The sequence below is a fragment of the Lasioglossum baleicum genome, chromosome 10, assembly GCF_051020765.1.
Source record: "Lasioglossum baleicum chromosome 10, iyLasBale1, whole genome shotgun sequence".
Taxonomy (NCBI): domain Eukaryota; kingdom Metazoa; phylum Arthropoda; class Insecta; order Hymenoptera; family Halictidae; genus Lasioglossum; species Lasioglossum baleicum.
Genome location: NC_134938.1, coordinates 10,430,639 through 10,449,983, shown reverse-complemented (window position 1 = coordinate 10,449,983; position 19,345 = coordinate 10,430,639). Strand labels below are relative to the sequence as shown.

The following is a 19,345-nucleotide window of genomic DNA, read 5'->3' as shown; positions in this document are numbered from 1 at the left end:
AGAATTGCAATGATCTATGTATTATTTTAGAACAACAGATATCAAAATTATCAAACAATGGCTGTAAAGATTAAATTTAATTATTTTCTGTAAATCTACTAAATTATATTTCATAATCATAATTCATTACACCAATTAAAGAGTAGTTAATGGCATAATATCATTGCAAAGTGTATCTCGGTTTCCACTGAACTTTCTTACACGTCGGGGGAATTATTTTAAAGCAGATAGATCAAGCAATAAATATGCTTTAAAGAGATACAGAACAAGCGACATAAACAATAAGATATATCAGAATAAATTTCGCCATTATGATTATACCAACCTAATACTTACCTTGTTGTCTTTATCAGCAGGGACGAACAGCTCGACGTAACCGTGCTCTATATATGTCTGATTACAATTGAACAACGGTCTCTTCATCATCATTTTCCTGACTGTCGAGTACGCGCCGTCTGCGCCAATAATTAAGTCCGCTTCTACTTCTTCTATTTTCTTAGACTTTGTGCTAAAATATATAGTGACCGTAATACGTTATCGTCGCATCATAACGTTAATTTTAATGAGAGAGCTCTTACTCGTAGATCTTCAGTATTCCATTGTCGAGGTCAGCGTCTATCAGCTTCTTATTGAAAAGGAGACGCACTTCGGGATACTTTTCGGCGGCTGTTTCGCGAATCAATAGGAACAGATCTTTAATTACAATTAGGAAAGATGCTTCTACTTCTTTAATAAATCTAACGGGACTGAAAGCACTATGTTAATATTCTTCAATTATTTTAACGTTGTTACTGCTTCATATTTCACCTACGAATAAACTATGAATTTAAACAAATAAAGAAAATATACATAATATTGAATGCATCACATAAATATTAATAAGCATTATTGCCCGCCCTTTATTATTAGACTGCGGATTTTGTGCATTTATGACAAAAATTCAAACATACTGTTATATTACTTTCAACCTACTATGCATAATAGGGAAGAAAATCGATTTCTACTTCACTCCAGTTTGTTGCAATTCAGGTAAGAGATTTTTATTTCGCACAAAGATATCCGCAGGCTATTTATTATAAACGGGAAACAAATCGGGTGTCGCAGCAAGTATGTATAATCAGACTCGCCAGATTAAGACTCGTGTCCCCACTATACCTTCCCTTTCTACGACGCTATTCCCCCACGCTTCCGCCACGGCCGAGTCACGTGACGCGTTCCGTCTCTGTCGTGCACGAGTCGCACTGTCACGTGACTAATCCGTTACTGGCAGAGAGAGGGTAACTTTTCCCCCTCGATTCGAGTCAATACCCCCTGATCTGGCGACTCCGAGTATAATGCGTGTCGAGGCGCACGCATCGAATGCACAAAGATCGTAAGATGCACAGGGCGGCAGTGACAAGAAACGTGACACGCTCGAATTCTTGAGGCTTCACGCGCTACCGCGTCATCGGATATGCGGCCATGCTTTTTTTCAGGTGAAAAGCATCTCGTGTTCGTTCATGTACTTTTAATGCAAGATACAGCGACCGGATCAAAATAACCTGCTGCAAAATCTCGACGCGGTAATCGATACCGATCGCGAGGCGATTTTTTTCTTAGGGGACATCGAGCTGCGAGTAAACGATCGCAATAAGAATGATTCGAGAAAGCTGACTGGGAACTGTAGAATCGAACGCCAGGGATCGAAAGAGTTGTTAATCCAACAAATAATTGTTTCATTTTATTGTGCCATGATTAGACTGCGGATATTTATGCAAAATAAAAATTTGATTCATCAATTGCAACAAGTAGAAACCGGATAATAATTTCTCCCGTTCTTTAATAATTTCTGTGTGCTGGAAATAATGAATTGCTAAATTCTTCTAATTTGTCTTTTATTTTGAATTACACCTACTCATTTTTGTCATAATTGCATCAAATCATAATTGCATTAATCAGTCACTAGATTCATTAATTGTTATGTTATTGTTCCTGGTGCACTTGTTACGTAATGATATAATAAATTAAAACAGGCAATTCCAGTCGGCTAGATTTTCCCTACTGTAAATTGTGTAAATCATTGCTATTTGTGTCAGTTATGTGTTATTTATTATAGGTCTGTGAAGAACAGAAATATAGATTAACATATTGGACATTAGATTAGGTATAATTTTGTGCGGGCGACTTGCCGTAGTAATTTTCATGTCAAACGTGTTAATATTATTCAATGCCAAGCCTGCAACTCACCCTTCGGGTTCATGGAGAAGATTAAGAGGTACGATTAGTACAAAAATAAATGATGGAACAATTATGTAAATTTTAAGTGGATACCGTTGATATGAGAAATATTAAACAATGATATGTATTATCGAGAAATAAATGAAGTCTATATCTATAGAATAATATTTAAAAGATATAAATTACCGTTTATAGTTCATTGCAATGAGTAGCTCATTGCAACGTCGACCGAATTTGACGAAATTTTCAGAATATGTTCAATTGACACAGATCTACAAAACGTATCTTTTAAATTTTCAATATAGGCCCTCATAAAAAAGTTAAAAATTCAACTTTTAGTATTTTCTCAACAATTCCGATCAATTGCAATTTTTGAAAAAATTTCTTTTCACACCCTTTAGTAAACTAATTGCTCTAGCTTCCCAAAAAAGTTCAAATCGTATAGTACAATATTAAAAAAGTTATCGACTTCTTTAGAGCGGTCTTAAACTTTTGTCCGCTACTGTATGTGAAGCAAAGAGATTTTCACTTACCATTTAACAGGACCACGTTTAGGTACCGTCTGCTCACAGAATAGATACACTGCAAAACGAAAACTAATGTTAAGAAGAATTTTATGCATTTATAATAAGTATAAGTCGATCAAATGCAAAATAGAGAAAACATTTAAAGAATGAAAATCTGCGGTCTACTAATTTACTGAAGTGTGCATTCGTTTTTCAGGAAGTTTTAGCATAAACGCGAGGAAGGTAGTAAGATGCGACATACGTTTCCTTTCACGCTATCGTAAACGATTTCCTTGAGGGTGCCATCTCTGTTGTGCAGCATTCTCCCTCGCATGGCGATACCATGTTGATCCACTATAGCTTTTTCGAGATCAACCGCTTTCAAAGCTTCGCGGCCTCTCGCCGACAGAGCTAAGTCAATGCTTTGACCTCTGTGATCCTCCAATCTAATATCTACACAGACGTTAATCCACTTCTTCTTTATCCAAATTGCAAACGTCAATTGTTTCAAACAATTTTACTACGCGCGAAAATAAATTTTTACCTAGCTTCTGTAGACTGTAATTCAAAAGCACTGTAGATGTTAAGTAATGTATTATTATCACTAATAATTTAGTGAATTTGAGAAGATCAGATTTAAATTTATTAGAAAATCACTTAACATGTTCATCCCCTAAGCTCTTCAATGGAATCAGTAACGAAAGAAATCGTTCGTCCAGTCGATGAAAATTCGCGACATAGACATAACGAAGTAATAATGCAATTGATTATCGAAATATTCACCTGCACGATATTCGTAGACACATACGGAGAGTCCTCGCTTTGCAAAGAAGCAGGCAGCCAGTGCTCCAACCTAAAACGTTGAATCCTGCTATTAAATTTCGTTGAGAATCTTCGATAAACGACGGACAAGAATTTTTATAGATCTTCTTGTGTAGAAGCGATACTTTGAAAACAATTGCCACACACCAAACCACCCCCAACGATGGCGACTCGCGGCTTTCGATCGACAACTGTCATGTTATTCCGTACTGCACCGAAGCCACTGACGAACTACCTGTCTTAACATGATCCACAGGCAAGTTTATATGCGGGGTGAGTCACTTGACACTAACTCGGCATATCGCTATGTCGATTTCGACGACGGGACTGGATTTCTTATAGATTGTCCGACGAAGAAGAAAATCTCTCTAAGTTTTATTAATCATTTCAATTTACTGAGAATTTATACAGAAAGTATCAGATGATTGCATAAGTTCGTGTTCGTGCCCGATTTAACTTAAATTTTAAAGAATACAAATTTATTAATCAGTTATATAGTCACCGTTATTTTCTAATTGTAGAATGATCAGAATGGTGGCTGTGTAATTTTTTTACGATTTTTAAAATCGGGCACAAATTTTTGCAATCATTTGATCATTTAGTCTCGAATTCAAAGACGAGATAATACAATTTGGTAATTACACAGAGAAGGTCTTATAGTCTTACCTTATCTCTACAGCGTCAAAATGTAAACAAACGTCGCACCGAAACAGGCTTACGTTACAGCGCAGTGTGCAGGAATACGAAAAATTCAATACAGTATTCGCGATAGTTCTTTTCAGATATCTCGAAAACTAAAAGCGAGCCCCCAATATTGGAAAAGGAAAAAGCTGTTCAGAATGTGTTGCTGCATAAAATATTTAAATTTCATCAAAATCGGAGTGGGCAGACCTTTTCTGTATAATTACCTACAATTTTAGTAAATCTTCACTGTAACAGTCCATTTTAGGCACAGGATTTTTATATATATGTATAAAATAAAATTGCTCCAAGTCGACCCTAATAAATGGATGTTAGATGAAAATGTATTTTATCTTGCAATCATTTTGATAAGCGTAAAATAGTGTTGCGTCATTATTACATTATTCTGTCTTCATGGTTCTGTTTCTCATTTATTCATTCATGTTTGCCATAAATGATATGCACAACACTGCCAAGGCACAGACCTCAAAAGAAATGCCTGAATTATACAGGGTGTCTCAGGTAAGTGCCAAACTTTGTCAACATATTCTATGGGTTTTAACTTTCTCTCGGTGTGGTGCAAATGCACCCTATAGGCTGGGAAAATTTCTACAGATATGCTAGTCATATGTTTCATTCATTTATCTGTCATCGCGACGTCGCTATCTGGGCTAGACTACACTATAGTTCCGTGACATCACTCATGTTCTGACTATAGCATTCCCCTTACTATTTTTCCCTTGGTTCTCTCAATCTGGTAACGCTGTTCCCGGCTTAACATTTTTTTCTAGAAAACTATTAAATACCGAAATGTATTATTTTATAGGTACAAAGATACATCCAAAAACTTGAAAAAGAATTTTTATTCAACTTTTTATTACAATAAAAAGAGGCTTTATTAGCCTCCGGATCCGCTTCTTTGATTTATCAAGAGATTAAATTGCTAGATTAATATTAAATTATTAGATTAGAAATTATTTTTATCCGTATAATCTTTCGATTTAATTTTCCACAAACACTCACGTTCATAAGACAGGGTGAACCAAGTACCTTGCACACCTTGAATATTTGCGTTATTTGTAATAATATGAAAAATGTGATATATGCAAAAGCTGCACGGTACAGAGTGGGGAAATATTGTCATACAAATATTTTTTATAATGAAAACATTCAAGATCACTTGGATTTCTTTAAATGGAATGACCTACCTTTTGTAGATATTACGAATTGATTAAATACGTAGTAATACATGAAATCTATCGTTACAGGTATATTCCTTCTAAAAAGACACACAACTTTGGGGGTTGAACTCCAACAGCTTCAAAACTCAACAGCTTGAGTTTTTTTGAGACGTTAGCAGGATTAGGTTACTAACTAATGTGTAAATAATTTTGTTTGAAATAGTAAAATTTGCAAAATTTGTCTCCTAACTCAAAATTAAAAAAACGAATGAAATCATAATTTTTTCGTTGAAATGATTATAATCTTTCTATTTTCCCCATATTTTGCAATATTCCAGCTTTAATTTTTAAAAAATCATCGCTGTATCTCATTTCTATCGAAAGTTATTTGATTTTGTCTCCGATTTGGACGAAAGGTCCCACTGTGCGACGCGACGTCGCGAGAAGCTTTCGCGTCGCGGGCGGTGAAGCGGGCCCGCCGGAAGTTGCCTCGGGGATGAAAAGTACGGGGTCTGCGTGCGAACCACCAACGGTGATGATCGCGATGATCGTGACGCGTGGCGTGGCCGTCGTGGTCGCGGCGCTGTCCGAAAAATCAAAAATAGCCGGTGTGCCAGTCAGTGCGGCGATGTCGACGGCGAACGACGTTTCGGCGGAACGGTTCGGCCGGTGGTGGTGGTGCTGGCGGAGACGAAGGAGGAGTACTACCTGCGGACCAACGATGCTGACGGGATACACGAAGACGATCGCCCTCCTCGGTGTACTCGCGGTGTTATGCGCCCTCCTGGGCACCGTGGACGCCGCCGCAAAAACGAGACCGGACGAGCCCCGAGCCAAAGGCCACAAGGACGCCGAACCTGTCATCGAGGAAGTCAACGCCAAACAGCTCGAGCGGCTCCTCAACGAGAAGGATTTTGTTGCCGTGTACTGGTGTAAGTGAGACTCGGATGCTCTTCTCAATGTCCTTGGGAGATTTTCACTTTCATCGTCACCCTCAATTACCAGGAAGTCGTTGATCTAGACAGGGAACTGGAACATTCAGCTCGTGGTAGCAAACTCAATGTCCTTTCAGGATTTTAGGGGTGTACAGAGTTTCCTCAAGTCCCGTGTTTCAAGATGTAACATTAAACCGTCCTGTTCTATCGTCTTCATGCTTCTGATGTTAATCTATTCACGATGACGATCATTTTCTACGCCATAATTGTCTCTTGTACTTCGTACGATTCTCTAAGTATCGTTTATATAACGATCGTACATTGTTCCGTGTGTCCTTGAAAAGTACTTTACAGGGATGTTCACTATCGAATGGTGTAATACATTGTACTTTGTTTAAAAAATATTGTTCTATACTGTGAACAGCACTGTGACCACCATGTAACGACAGAAGGGTGACGCCTACGCACACACTATAACCGCAAACCACGTGCGATCCTCTGCTCACACATACTCCTTCCCGTAAGGAACCATCAACAGCTTCACACGGTACAACAATTTACAACACAAATTGTGACCACGAGTACCATGATCATTTTTATCGCCATTTCCTTCATCTTCCTTTCTCTAAATATTGAACACAATGTTGGATCGATCATCTAAAAAAATCAGTTCGCTCGACCAATGCATCCGGTCTTCAAAACGCAGCCCAAAAATATTTCTTACGCCAAAGTGACTTCGGAGAATGAAGACCAACGCGACGTCCGCCGACACGTGGCAGAGCCTCGCTCTTACATAACTCATCCGCAGCAAGTCCTTCGAGTCCTCGTTTCGCCACCGGATACTTCAAGCGTCCTCTGTCACCCTCTCTCTCTCTCTCTCTCTCTTTCTTTTGCATTCCTCTCAGTTCACCGACTCTGTCCGACCCTTCACCCCTCTGTCTATCTCTCACTGTCTAAAAGTGCCATTGCAACTTGGATTTCGATTACCATTTCAACTCTCGATTCCAATAGAAGTACTCTCTCTTTTCCACAACTGTGATTACTTAATTCTTCAGTCTTCTGAAAAGAGGAAATCTTGATCACGCGATAATAATCATTTTGCTAGAAGTTATTCGAGCAGCCAAAATGCCATTCAATTGTGAAAGCGACTGGTACACATGCTGCAATACCTTTTCGTGTATAATACCAACAACTGTAAAATAATCAGTGTTAATATTCTTGGACGACGAAGGAGTTTGTAATGATTAGACTGCGGATTTGATGCATTTATGACAAAAATGGGAGCGTACAATTTCAAGCAGTGGACATATTAAAAAGATTTAAGGATGTCAGTGTATTATTCTCAGCTTAATAAGAAGATTAAGCTTAATGAAACTTTTTTTAGTTGGCTCCCGTGTCTTCCAATCGATGCAAACATTTTTTATTTTGCATAAAGATCCGCAGGCTGGTAGTGATTGGTCGAGTCGATACGCTGATTCCCCGTTGGACCGCTGGCATGGTGTGCCGTTTAAAAATACTACCACATAAACTTCGACTGTTTCGCATTCGCCTCGATATATTTATTCTTTAACTTATTCGAGGCCGCGTTACGCTTTCTTCGACGTCCGTAGAATTTTCTTGGCCCGTGACGGGCTGCTTCTACCCTCCCCCGTTCTCCCTCGGCGTCTTCTTCGTCTTCTTCTGGTTGTTCGACGCGTCGCCGAATTATATAATCCGTGGCTGTGCCGTAGTGGGTGTCGATGAGAGAGAAAGCCAGAATTGCAGAACAGGACTCGTCATTGAGATCGTTTTCTGTGCAACGGCGACGAGTGAGACGTCAATATGAGAACGGTTTAATGTACCAAGGCGAAGACGCGGGTTCACCTGTTATAAATAAATCCTCCGGCAAAGAGATTGACGCTTCTGTTTCACGTTCACGTCGCCCCGAGCGTCTTTCCGCGAGCTTCTTTCTCAATTAAAATCGTAAAAGGAGATCGACGTCTCTTCAGGCTTCGAGCACACCACGAAATTAAATAATAAGTATCATGTAAATCCACAGCGAAAATAAACCGTATCCAACGCGGTGCAGATTGTTTCGGATTACGTATGAAACTCGCCGAAATAATATTGTTTTCGAGTTACACTCGGTCGTCTATTTCAAGAGGTTTCATAAATTATCCCGTGCGTGATGGTTGCTTCATAAACACGCGGGTTTTGTTGCAATTGTTTAGATGTCGCTGAAGCTTGCTGACACGACGTTGGAGATTCACCATTTGCTTTTTCTTTTCGCAAGAAGAATCGTTCGTTAACGCTAAACCTATCGAGAACTAAATCCGATTTAAATGTTTCAGCTTACACAAATGACAAGGCTCTATTTACTCAAATTTTGCGCTATTTTTATTACTCAATTTCCATGCAAGCAACTTCATAATTTCAATAATTGTAAGATGAAGAATGTAAATCCGGTCATTTCACTGGCAGTGGCAGGTTTAGTGTTAAAAATTCGGGAAACTTCAGTCCCAATAATTATAATAAGCACGCTTCCTCTGACAATGAACCCCTGCTTGAAATTTTTCTTAGTTACGCTAAAGATTGCGGATACGACGTTGGAGATTCACAATTTTCTTTTCATTTACGCAAGCTGAATCCTTCGCTAAAGAAATTCGGGACACTTAAGTCCCAATAATCCTTATTTTTATAATAAGCACGCTCCCTCTGACAAAAAACCCTGCTTGAAATTTTTCTTAGATACACTGAACTTCAGTTGCTGAAGCTTACGAACACAACTTCGTTAAAGATTCGAGACACTTTCGTCCCAATAATCCTTATTTTTATAATAAGCTCGCTCCCTCTGACAATAAACACCTCCTTGAAATTTTTCTGAGTTAGAAAACGTCCTCCACATAGTATCCTCAATTTGAAATAATTCCACACAGCATGGTTAGTCGGCACAGTAACCAAATTTTAATAGTTTACGGTAATGATTAGACTGCGATACGTGTAATTTAAAGCAGTGAACATATTAAAAAGATAATAATATATTCTTATTTGGCTCCCCCCTGCGTCTTGCAATCGATGCAAAATAAAAATTGTTTGCATCGATTGCAAGAAATGGAAACTGAATTGATTGCTACTTCTTCCTTTAATGATTTTAACGGAGGAAAAATCATATATTGACATCTTCAATTTTGAAAATCCTTCAACAATTTTGAATTTCATCTACTCAATCCCGCTATAAATGCATAAAGATCCGCAGTCCAGTAATAATTAATACGACAGAATCACAGATGAAAATTCGATTGCACAGAGAGGGAGAGATTCTTCTTTGTTTTGGGGTGGATGTTGACGTCGGCGAAATGCCCTCAACATAATTGGTAATATACACGTCATGCGCACGGATGCGCTCACATGACAATTAACAGGTATTAAATTCACTCCTTTTGCCAAGTGGCCAGTCCACTCAGTAGGACAAGCCGTCTCTAGGCAGACATAAGACATCGGGACCGTCTGCGGGAATATATTAATGGGCGCAAGAGATCGATATAATTCTACGATGGTCTACAATAGTCTACATCATTCTTTTCCTACGAAATTCATTGTCCGCAACTTTCACGGCATGAACAGACCCGCGACTCGGGCCTGGACATTTCACGAACACTCTAGAAAAACGAAAGAGGCCCTTCTCTAGCCCCTCGATCAAAAGATATCACGCATACGATCCAGACATTTCGAGAGTAACTGAAGTATACGAGAATTGGTCTTCATTTATCAAATACACACGTTGAGTCACGAAACTGTGCCACCTAGATTTACTCGCCAACAGTTTGTTTTATGAACAAAAATGTTTAAAACAGAAATTGTTCGACCCACAAGCAAACCTGGCGATGTGGTCATGTTTCACTTTTTTTATCGAGTTAAGAAAACGTTTATAATTTTCAATATATCAGCTGTGTAAACCTCGCTTCGAGGTCTAAGCTAGCTTAAGTAAAAAAAAAATAATATCAATATCTTGAACGTCCGTTAAGAAGTAAATAATTACCGGGATATCTCTCAAAGTTCGATATTCTTTCGACCGGCAGGGTCAAATATTGCACGTTGCAGCAACAAGCTCAAGGTCAACTCAAGGTCATCTTGCTAAAAATGCAAAATATAAGAAAACCAATCAGCACATTGCATGCTCCGCTCGATATCAGAGAGAACTTTCGTATGAAACATTATTTTATTAGTTACGTGACTCAATCTGTACCATTTTCGTACAAGATACAAGTATGTTGTTCATTATCGAATGATTTGCACTACGATTTCGTTGCAACTGGACTCGGGGATCGGCAACTTTGCAGACTTTATTGCTGAGAGGCCACTGACTCACTGTGACGCACACGCACGCAAGCCGAGTCACGATCGAAGCATATCAAGACGCGTTGCCAGCCGTTGATTTAATTTCATCAAATTAACTCGGGAAGCAACAACGCTCGCACCGCATTAATCATTTCGGGGAGAGAACGCGTGATTTCATTGTGCGGCCATTTTCGAAATCGGTTTCTCGGAGACACAGTGGATTCCGGTTAATTGGGACGCGTTCAGGCCGGACAATTTGTCGCAATTAAGCGGCTTCAGTTTATTTATTTTATATTTTGTTGTATTTTAGGTTTTGTTCCCATTCTTCACTATCTGTCCCGATTAACACTAAAACTACATAATATAGATTAAGATAAATGCTTAACACTAGACCTACGCAGCTCTAAAAAATGGCTGACATGTGCCACCTTAAAAAAATTAAATCGTAAAATTTATACAGATTTTCTGTGATTTTTATTGTAATATGTGCTTGGATACAAAAGTGTGTATAATCATTTCCAGTAGAAGCGCCATTAGCAATGGTAGATTCAGTGTTGAGAACAAATCTAAGTGATTTAGTGTAGTCGTCCCATTTATTTATACGGATTACACGAACAGAAATCGACGAAACAGCTCTCGTTATTATCATCGATTTACCGATTGCGCAGTTGTGCAACAATCATCAGCTGATGATAGACACGGTGGAAACAAGTTAGCACGGTCAACGTGGATGAACCAAAATAAACGAATTCAATGACGTCTGAAACATTGCTCGGAGAATCTTCACGTCTAACCCCTTGCCGTATTGTGTCTTCAGGGTTGCGATAATTCGAACTTCGTTGCCCTTAATAGTTTCTCAATAGAACAAGAATATTTATATTTATCGTATGTCTACATTTATTTGATTACGAGGAATGACGTTCATATTTGGTAGACATCGAATGACGGGACTTGGGTCCATTTCGACCCACAGTTAGAAACGTTGTTTCTAATCCTAAGTCTCTTGTATTAGTTGCAGGTTCAAAAATGCGTACAAATAAATTGGGGTACATGGCACATAATATTTTTAATTTACGATTACTGATATTGTAAAGATACATCCATGAGGGATTATTCAACAAATTTATTTCTTCCTTTAAGATATGTCATTTTCAATATCGGACTATTTTTTATTCGTGAAGATTAGAGCTGTCACTCTTCGACACGTGGTTAGTAAAATTGTAAAAAAGAATTGTTCTTTATAATTTAAAGTAACACTTCTTAATGTGCGAAGTATGAAGAGAATGGATAAAAATTTTGATAGAGAGACATTCTAGTTATTTTTGTAAAGTAGTCTCTTTCAGTGCTCGGTAAACCTAGTGTTAAAATTGTACTGCGGATCTTTATGCGTTTATGACAATTTTGGATACTTGTAATTTGGAACGATTTAAAAAATCGAAGAGAGTGTCAATACATTACTTCCAACATACTCAAATGATTAAGGGAAGAAAGAGTGCAGACAATTTTTTATTTGCATAAAGATGCGCATTGTAGAAATGACCTAAAAGCCATCAGCTCGAGTCACGTGTGGTCAATAGACTGCGGATTTTATGCATTCATATCAAAAATGGATAAATCTAATATAAAAAAGTTTACAGTGAAGAGAATTTAGGAACACCAATGTATTATATTCAACTGACCCTACTGAAATTATTAAAAAAGGAAAGAACTTCTCCCTTGACCCTTGTTTTCGAAAATTGATGCACAAAATATCTATTGTGCATAAAGATCCACAGTGATCTGTTTAAGCCTCGAATGGCGGATGCTGGGTCCATTTCGACCCACGATTACAAAACATTGCTTCTAAATTCAACGTTGATGCATTAGATTGTCAAGAAAGTAATTTCAGTATTTTAAAGTTAAATATAAAACCTAATTTTTTTATTCAAGCAATGAACTTTCACTAATGATGACCTGAAATCGCACTTGGATCAGTTTTTGGCCGATGAGGACCAGAAGTTTTATGAGCGCAGAATTGTGAAGCTACCAGAAAGATGGCGAAAGATCACCGAACAAAAAGAATTGGGTTTTTCATTGCACCTTAAAATACCGAAATTACTTTCTTGCCAACCCAATAAATTGAAAAGTACTTAAGGGTGAGAATGGATGTCGCCTTTGGAACAATACGAAATGCGAAATGACCTACAGACGGTTCGGAGACCAGTAGCTTGAGAGTCACTGGTAGTCAAAGTAGATCGGGTCGAAGGAACTAGTACAGTCGAAGACGCGTTCTGTCTCGGCGAATAAGGGTTAAAGCCTTCGAAGGCATCACGCACGTCTTGACAACCTGTTCCCCCGACGTGTTGGCGTCCCTCGCGCGTTCCTCTCGCGATTCTCCCCTGAATCACGTTTTCATAATACCGTCTGATGTAATAGTGGACGCGTTGGAGCGGCGACGACGAAATAACCAAGACAGTATACTACCGTCGGAGAAACACTAGTAACCTTGCCAAGAACATCCACCGAACCACACAATCGCTCATTCTCCTCGAATAATTGTGTTTCGCTTCTGGTACGATGCAAAATATCGTTTCTAGGAATTCGCTACCTGAATTCGAGCAAGATCAAAAATCTGACCGAACATACACTCAGGCATTTTATTACAATTACCCGCTAGACGAGGCTAATCGAAGCGAATTGAAATAGACATCACCTTGGATGGATTTTTGAATGACACGCGACCGGTCTTTTTTTCTTAGGATTCTCAAGGTCGCCTTCTTGGTCGATTCTTGTTAGTAATTTCGTTTTCCCTTCGAGCACTCGGTCTTCTATTTCGTCTTCTTCGAGGTTGCTCTTTAGTGTTGACCATTTACTTCAACGTCGCTAGTTAATCTAGTGATCTGTGTCTAGTATTACTGTAACAGCTTTCACACAGAATTTGTATTTTCGAAACTTGTCCAACAATAAGATCGAACATGTCGATCGATTTTCATTTGGTCATCTGGTCAGGTGAATCCTCGAGGAATATGTTTACTCCCTTCAGTCCTAATCTGCTATCCGTTGGTCCATCGCGCAAGGGAGAACCATCGACAGAAATTGCCCTATCAACGAAAAGACGAGGTTTCGTGTTCTTCGCGTGGTCCAGCCACTTCTCGGCGATCTTTAGCGCTTCTCCGTGCAATGACGTAACGAACACTCTCAAAATACACGGTTGAGGCTGGCGAAAACTTTTTGTGGCTCTTTCTCGCGGCTCCCCGTAAAAATAGTACAACGGGCCGAGATCGAGAAAGAGAGAGACAGAGAGAGAGAGAAAGAGATCGAGAGAAGCAAGATCGAACATCGTCGCTCCGTCTTTTCCTGGTCGCAGTCCGGTGAATAATTATTCGGTGATTTTTAAGGAAATTCTCGGCCAGCCGGGATCTGGTCGATCGGCAGGAAAGAGCGATACCTCTTGAAAGCGGTGTTAGCAAGGCCGGCGCTCCGGTAGCCGCCGCTTTTAGCACACGTTCGAGTTATTTTCGCTCTTGCCGCCAAGCCTCTCGCTACCGTCTCGCCTGAAAACATATCTTCCTCGTCCTGAGCCGTCCGTCGCCTCTGTCGTCGTTCGCCGATCTCGCAGGTGTAGATCGATCCCCAAGCCACCAGCTCCAAACGAAATCGGATCGTCTTTGGGGAAACAGGGATGGATTCGCCGGTGAAAGCCCCCGATACATCGACGCGTCTAGACGCTAGAGAGCCCCGGACGATGAGCTCGCGAGTCGAACCTATTTCCAGCCGCCGCGCGCCGTGTCCTCGCGTCTTCTTTACGACTGAACCGAGCTTTTTCTCGCTTGTTAGCCTCTTGTGATCGCTCCTGGCGTCTTTCTTGCCTTCCACTGTTGCCCCCCTTTTGATATTCTTGGATTCGCCGTTTTCCAGATCCGCGTCGCGCCGCACAGTGCGGTACTTGACCCGAAAAGTCGGGGAAAAATCGATCTAAAAATTTTGCGTAAGTCGTAACGCTTAAAAGTCTGAAGAATAAGGCTTTAGTATTTTGTTCTTTTTATCTGTACACCCGCGAAGTAATTCATCGAAAGCCTACAGATCTTATGGCTGAGATCCGCAAACCAGTAATAAGATTTACCATAAAGCAGACGGTACCCGCATCAACAGATCGAGGATTTATCTGTTGTCCGAGGAGGACGAATGAATTAATTGCGATTCGATCATGTCTGTCGATAATATCCGATATTAATTTTCTTTGTTGGAGGATTTCTTAACCCTCATCCCTCCCTCATTTCACAATGGTAAAAGATCGACGAAATAACGAGGTAAACAGTTATTTATTTAATTGTCTATTTAGAAATGATCGACTTAACGCATTGAAAACGTCTTTTATATTTCTCACCACCGAATGGCTGTCTCGCCAACGGATGCCTCACCTCTTTTTCGACAAATGAGGATACTGAACACGATTATAAGAGATCTATGACGCGTACCGGAAAACTTCGGCGCTCAAGCAGAGCTTTCCAGATGCGCCTCCACGTTTCGAGCTTTGTGAAAGACGAGCTCTTTCCGTCCCATTAATTAAGGAAAGGATCTACTCAATTTTGGCTCCACTCCCCACTTCCGTTCCATGAAAACGGAACGATTATTTCTTGCCATCCTTTCGCGGCCCGGTAATTTACTATCGGAAAGGTTTTCCTCGTGTTTTCGAAAAGTTCGGGTCTTTCGCTAACTACTGGGTCGCTGGTGGTACGAAAGTGATACATTGTTCCGTTGACTAATACTCACACGACCGATTGAATGACTTCGCTGCGCGTTTCGCTCCACTAATAAACTGTGCCATTTTCTTAACCGCGGGGAACCAGTTTAACCGCCGTCTCGGATTACGCGGGCAAAAGTTTCACCGATGTTTGAAAATTCGACTGGAAAATCGATATTCGAGTCTCGATCTTGAACTTGTCTTTCTGTCTTTGCAGAAAGTTGTTCCACAAATTTTATTACCAATGGACTAAAATTAATACTGTACCGTAGATTTCAAGATTCTGTACGAGGGTAAAGTTCTATTCTCTTTTCAGAGTTATTGTCACAATTAATAAAGATGAAGATGAAGAAAATGGCAATGTATAAATGGTCGTTTCTGTTAATTAATTTTTCAGTAAAAACTATGTGTAATTCGCTGTATTTTTACAATTTCCAATTTTACAAATTCACTAACCACGTGTCGAGAAGTGACGACTCTAAGCTTCACAAATAAAAAATAGCTCGATTTCTCAAGATCCAGGGTATAACGATGAACATTGATTCAGAATATCGTACACAAAACTAGTTTTGTTGAGTCTGCGCCGCTCGACCACCTGTCCGTGGCTAGACTTAATTTAATTATCAGCTTGCCAGGAAAAACTCAGAATGAGAAAATTGCTAATTCAGTGATAAGCACGCTTGATCCCCTGCCAACTGTTCGCGTTCCTCAATTATACTATATACAAGTTACTATACGTTGTTTATTCGACGGTAGATGGCCGATATGTTTGCTTCAACAGGTTTACTTCCTGAAGACGTTAAAGTTAACATTCTTATCGTAATATTCTTTTACTCTTGAAAATTCGCCTGAATAAAAATTCTAGTAATCAAACGAGATGAAGCAACGATTTAACTTATATTATTATACTTGATAAAAAATGAGATTTTAACCAATAAGAACATCAGGCGACAGATGAAGAAATATTAGAATAAAAGTAAAATTAAAGAAAATCGAGTTTCTCAGAATATTTCAAAAAATCTTCCATTAGAATCAGGATCTAAGGTAAAAATTCATGCCTCAAATTTGAAGCACCCTACATAATAATTGAGAATCACAAAATCATTACTCAAGAATTTGCGCGAATGTCAAATTAATAAATCAATTACAACTTTCTTTCATATTAAAATCTTTTTATCCACCAGAGATGAACGTAATTTTTTTCGCGAGAGTATGTTTTCCTTATTCGTGAATGCCTCAAGAATTTATGAATTATTTTTTACCGCTACTACATTCGCGAGAGGAAATAATGATCTGGTCGAGTCAAAAGCGAGGCGATGGGGAAGAGGCGGTACAATTTATAGACTCCCCTTGATAAGATTTTTCTCGAGCGTGGAGCACAGCTACCTGGAGTTGATAGTTTTATTTATACCGGAAGAAACATTCGAAGCATATCTTCAGGGTCCCAGCCTGTCTCTAAAGATAGCCACTCAATCGGCCGTATTTCTTGCGCCATGTAGACTCTCGTGGCTGACGATTGTGTCAGTAGTGGTGGGCTTGAAACCACTAACCAACGATTTAGGACAACGTGTGGGAGTACAGAGTTTCTGCTGCCGCTCCGGAAAGCCCGCGCGTGGTTTTTGAAGTGTGATGCTGGGCCCAGTCCATCACGTGTTCTCAACATCTTTCCTTCTCACTGTTGTACACCCTTACCTTTTGCCTGAAACTATCTCTTCTATATTCTCAAGTCACTTCTTTGTATAGAATCGTCCCCTTTCTCGTTGCGATCATCAGATCGAAAATTGAAGAAAACGCACGAACGTTTCTACCATAAGTTGGAAGACTAAAGAAACTTATAAGCATTGCTAGAGGAACGTCCAAAAATATTCGGGCAATATTTTGTACATTATACAAGGCGTCCCAAAAATGATTTCCTGAGAGGGATGATTCCTGAGCTGAATTAAAATAACTTTCTCCCTTTCACCTCTTTCAAGGAAGTATAACATTTTTGGGACAGTTGTTCTGTACAGTTTTATATTAACACATTGTATACGAACTATTTCTGACAATATGACAGCGTTGGAATAAGATTTTTAAAAAGTCGTTCAAATTGAGGGCCTCTGTGCAAAAATCAAGCAAGTCGAAATTTTGAATATTGTTTAATATAACATTTCAAGCAATCAGCGATATATAAAAATATGTAGAATTTCTTGCATCAAGGTTTTCAATTACTGTATATGTGTATATGTATTTTTGTTTGATCCTTTTCATTGCCTAATCATGAATTTGATGACGTTCCAAAAAGTACTAGCACGTGTTTCGCATACAATCGCATACAATACAATTTCTCCTATATTCAAATCATTAAGGGAAGAAATAATATTCCATTTAATTTCTATTTCTTGCAATCGGTGCATACAATTTTTATTTTGCATAAAAATCCGCAGTCTAGTTATCAGTAATTGGTGTATTGAAAAAATTACATTGTGGCACTGTTATTTTTGCACAAGAAGAACGTTTAGTCACAATCAAAAGTTCATCTATTCCCATTCATATAAAATTTCATATTTATCACAACTATAACGTGAATGTGCCACATTTTCTTCTTATCCGATTAACTTCGATATCTTTTACACAAGAATTATTTTCCTACCCAACGACACAAGTTTAGGGGGCGGCGTGAAAAAATCTAGCGAAAGAAATTTCAGTAGGTACAGCTAAGGGTCACCCTAACGTGCGTATGTCGTTCCCTTCTACTTTCGCGCGATTTTCCCGCGCCGCAGCGGTGCCGCATCGCCGAAAGAGGAATCACGCGATCGCCCTTCGCGGAGACGTCCGTGAGGAACGCCGGAGAGTAAAATGTCGTCGTCGACGGCATCGCCGCGAGGCCGTTCGTTCTCGTATTTTTAGTGGCTCGTAAACTAGGCACTGGCCGTCGTTCGATCTCGTCGTCTCTGTTTCTCCCGCGCGCAGGGAAATACAAACGACCAACTGGCTTTTCTTGGGAACGCAAGCTCTCGCGCGCCATCGCTCGCGCCTAAGTGTTTCGATATCCCCACCTTGAAACGTCAAACAACACCGGCACGTGGCCATCGACCATAATCTCGGGGTTCTCCAGCCTCCTACTAGCATAACCGTCGCGTCGCAACGGGGCTGTACTCCTGGTTCGTACCGTCCTCGACGAATCTGTCTTGTCTTATCAACCCTCCAGTCAAAAGAATCTATTTTTTCGTTGACATTTCTTCTAAAACTTCGAAGCTTTTTTATACAGGGAGTCCCAACAATGGTGTCCTTCCTTAACAGGCATGATGCCTACGGCCATTTTAAGTAACTTTTACCTGAACGTGGCTTTCTTGAGGACTTATTCACGAAAAACAGCCGCGCTCTTATACTTCAAATGATCTCAGGAATTACCCTTTTAAGGAAGTGCAACTGTTGCTATACTGCATAAACCTACTCTTAGTATTACAAGAATTCATTCGGGAATAACAAGGTACAGTAGAAGTCGCTCTTTGCACGAGATGGGACCAAAAACACGCGCAAAAATCATAGTGATTCGTAGCGACAATCTTTTTTGTTAAGGACATCGTATTATCTGAAATTTATTAGAATTGTCAAGAGGAGAAAGACAATCATTATTATAATTTTCGTCGCAAATGTGTCGAAAGAGTGCATCAAAAAATTTGTACATTAAACTCCACAGAAATATTTCTGGTACTACAAACGGACAATGAATGAAGATGACGGTAGAGATTGCCAAAAAAAGGTTCTGAATGCCTGAATACCTGAATCCTTCCTTATTCAAATTTTGACATTCTGTATCTTATAAAAAAACGAACATATAAATGTTTGCGTTAATGTTTTCTTTATACTTATTAGAAATTTGCAAATGCTATAGTTAAAACTTGCATAGATCCACGGGAGTGGATGAAAAAATTTGAAAACAGCCCCTCCCTTCTTCCACATCCCCCTATCTTCCTCAAA

The 19,345-nt window shown here is 39.4% G+C and overlaps 2 protein-coding genes across 9 annotated transcripts in view; one reads left to right on the top strand and one right to left on the bottom strand.

Moving 5' to 3' along the window:
- The window catches only part of Cn (Kynurenine 3-monooxygenase cn), a 66,121-nt gene that overhangs the window by 2,495 nt on the left and 44,281 nt on the right, over positions 1 to 19,345 (bottom strand). Inside the window, exons 1-6 of one of the 2 annotated variants that reach the window (XM_076432298.1) lie at positions 3,693 to 3,981; positions 3,507 to 3,576; positions 2,986 to 3,176; positions 2,751 to 2,799; positions 579 to 666; positions 337 to 508 (exon numbers count right to left, since the gene is read on the bottom strand). In XM_076432298.1, coding sequence (XP_076288413.1) covers positions 337 to 508; positions 579 to 666; positions 2,751 to 2,799; positions 2,986 to 3,176; positions 3,507 to 3,576; positions 3,693 to 3,743 — 621 coding nt within the window. In that variant the 5' untranslated portion in view covers positions 3,744 to 3,981. Of the gene's footprint in view, positions 1 to 336; positions 509 to 578; positions 667 to 2,750; positions 2,800 to 2,985; positions 3,177 to 3,506; positions 3,577 to 3,692; positions 3,982 to 19,345 lie in introns of those variants that run through there. The other variant, XM_076432299.1, reaches the window with a different exon arrangement.
- Positions 5,889 to 19,345, top strand: part of Hlk (hulk) — a 51,575-nt gene continuing 38,118 nt past the window's right edge. For all 7 annotated transcript variants that reach the window (XM_076432286.1, XM_076432283.1, XM_076432285.1 and 4 more), the window contains exon 1: positions 5,889 to 6,339. In XM_076432286.1, coding sequence (XP_076288401.1) covers positions 5,904 to 6,339 — 436 coding nt within the window. In that variant the 5' untranslated portion in view covers positions 5,889 to 5,903. The remainder of the gene's footprint in view (positions 6,340 to 19,345) is intronic.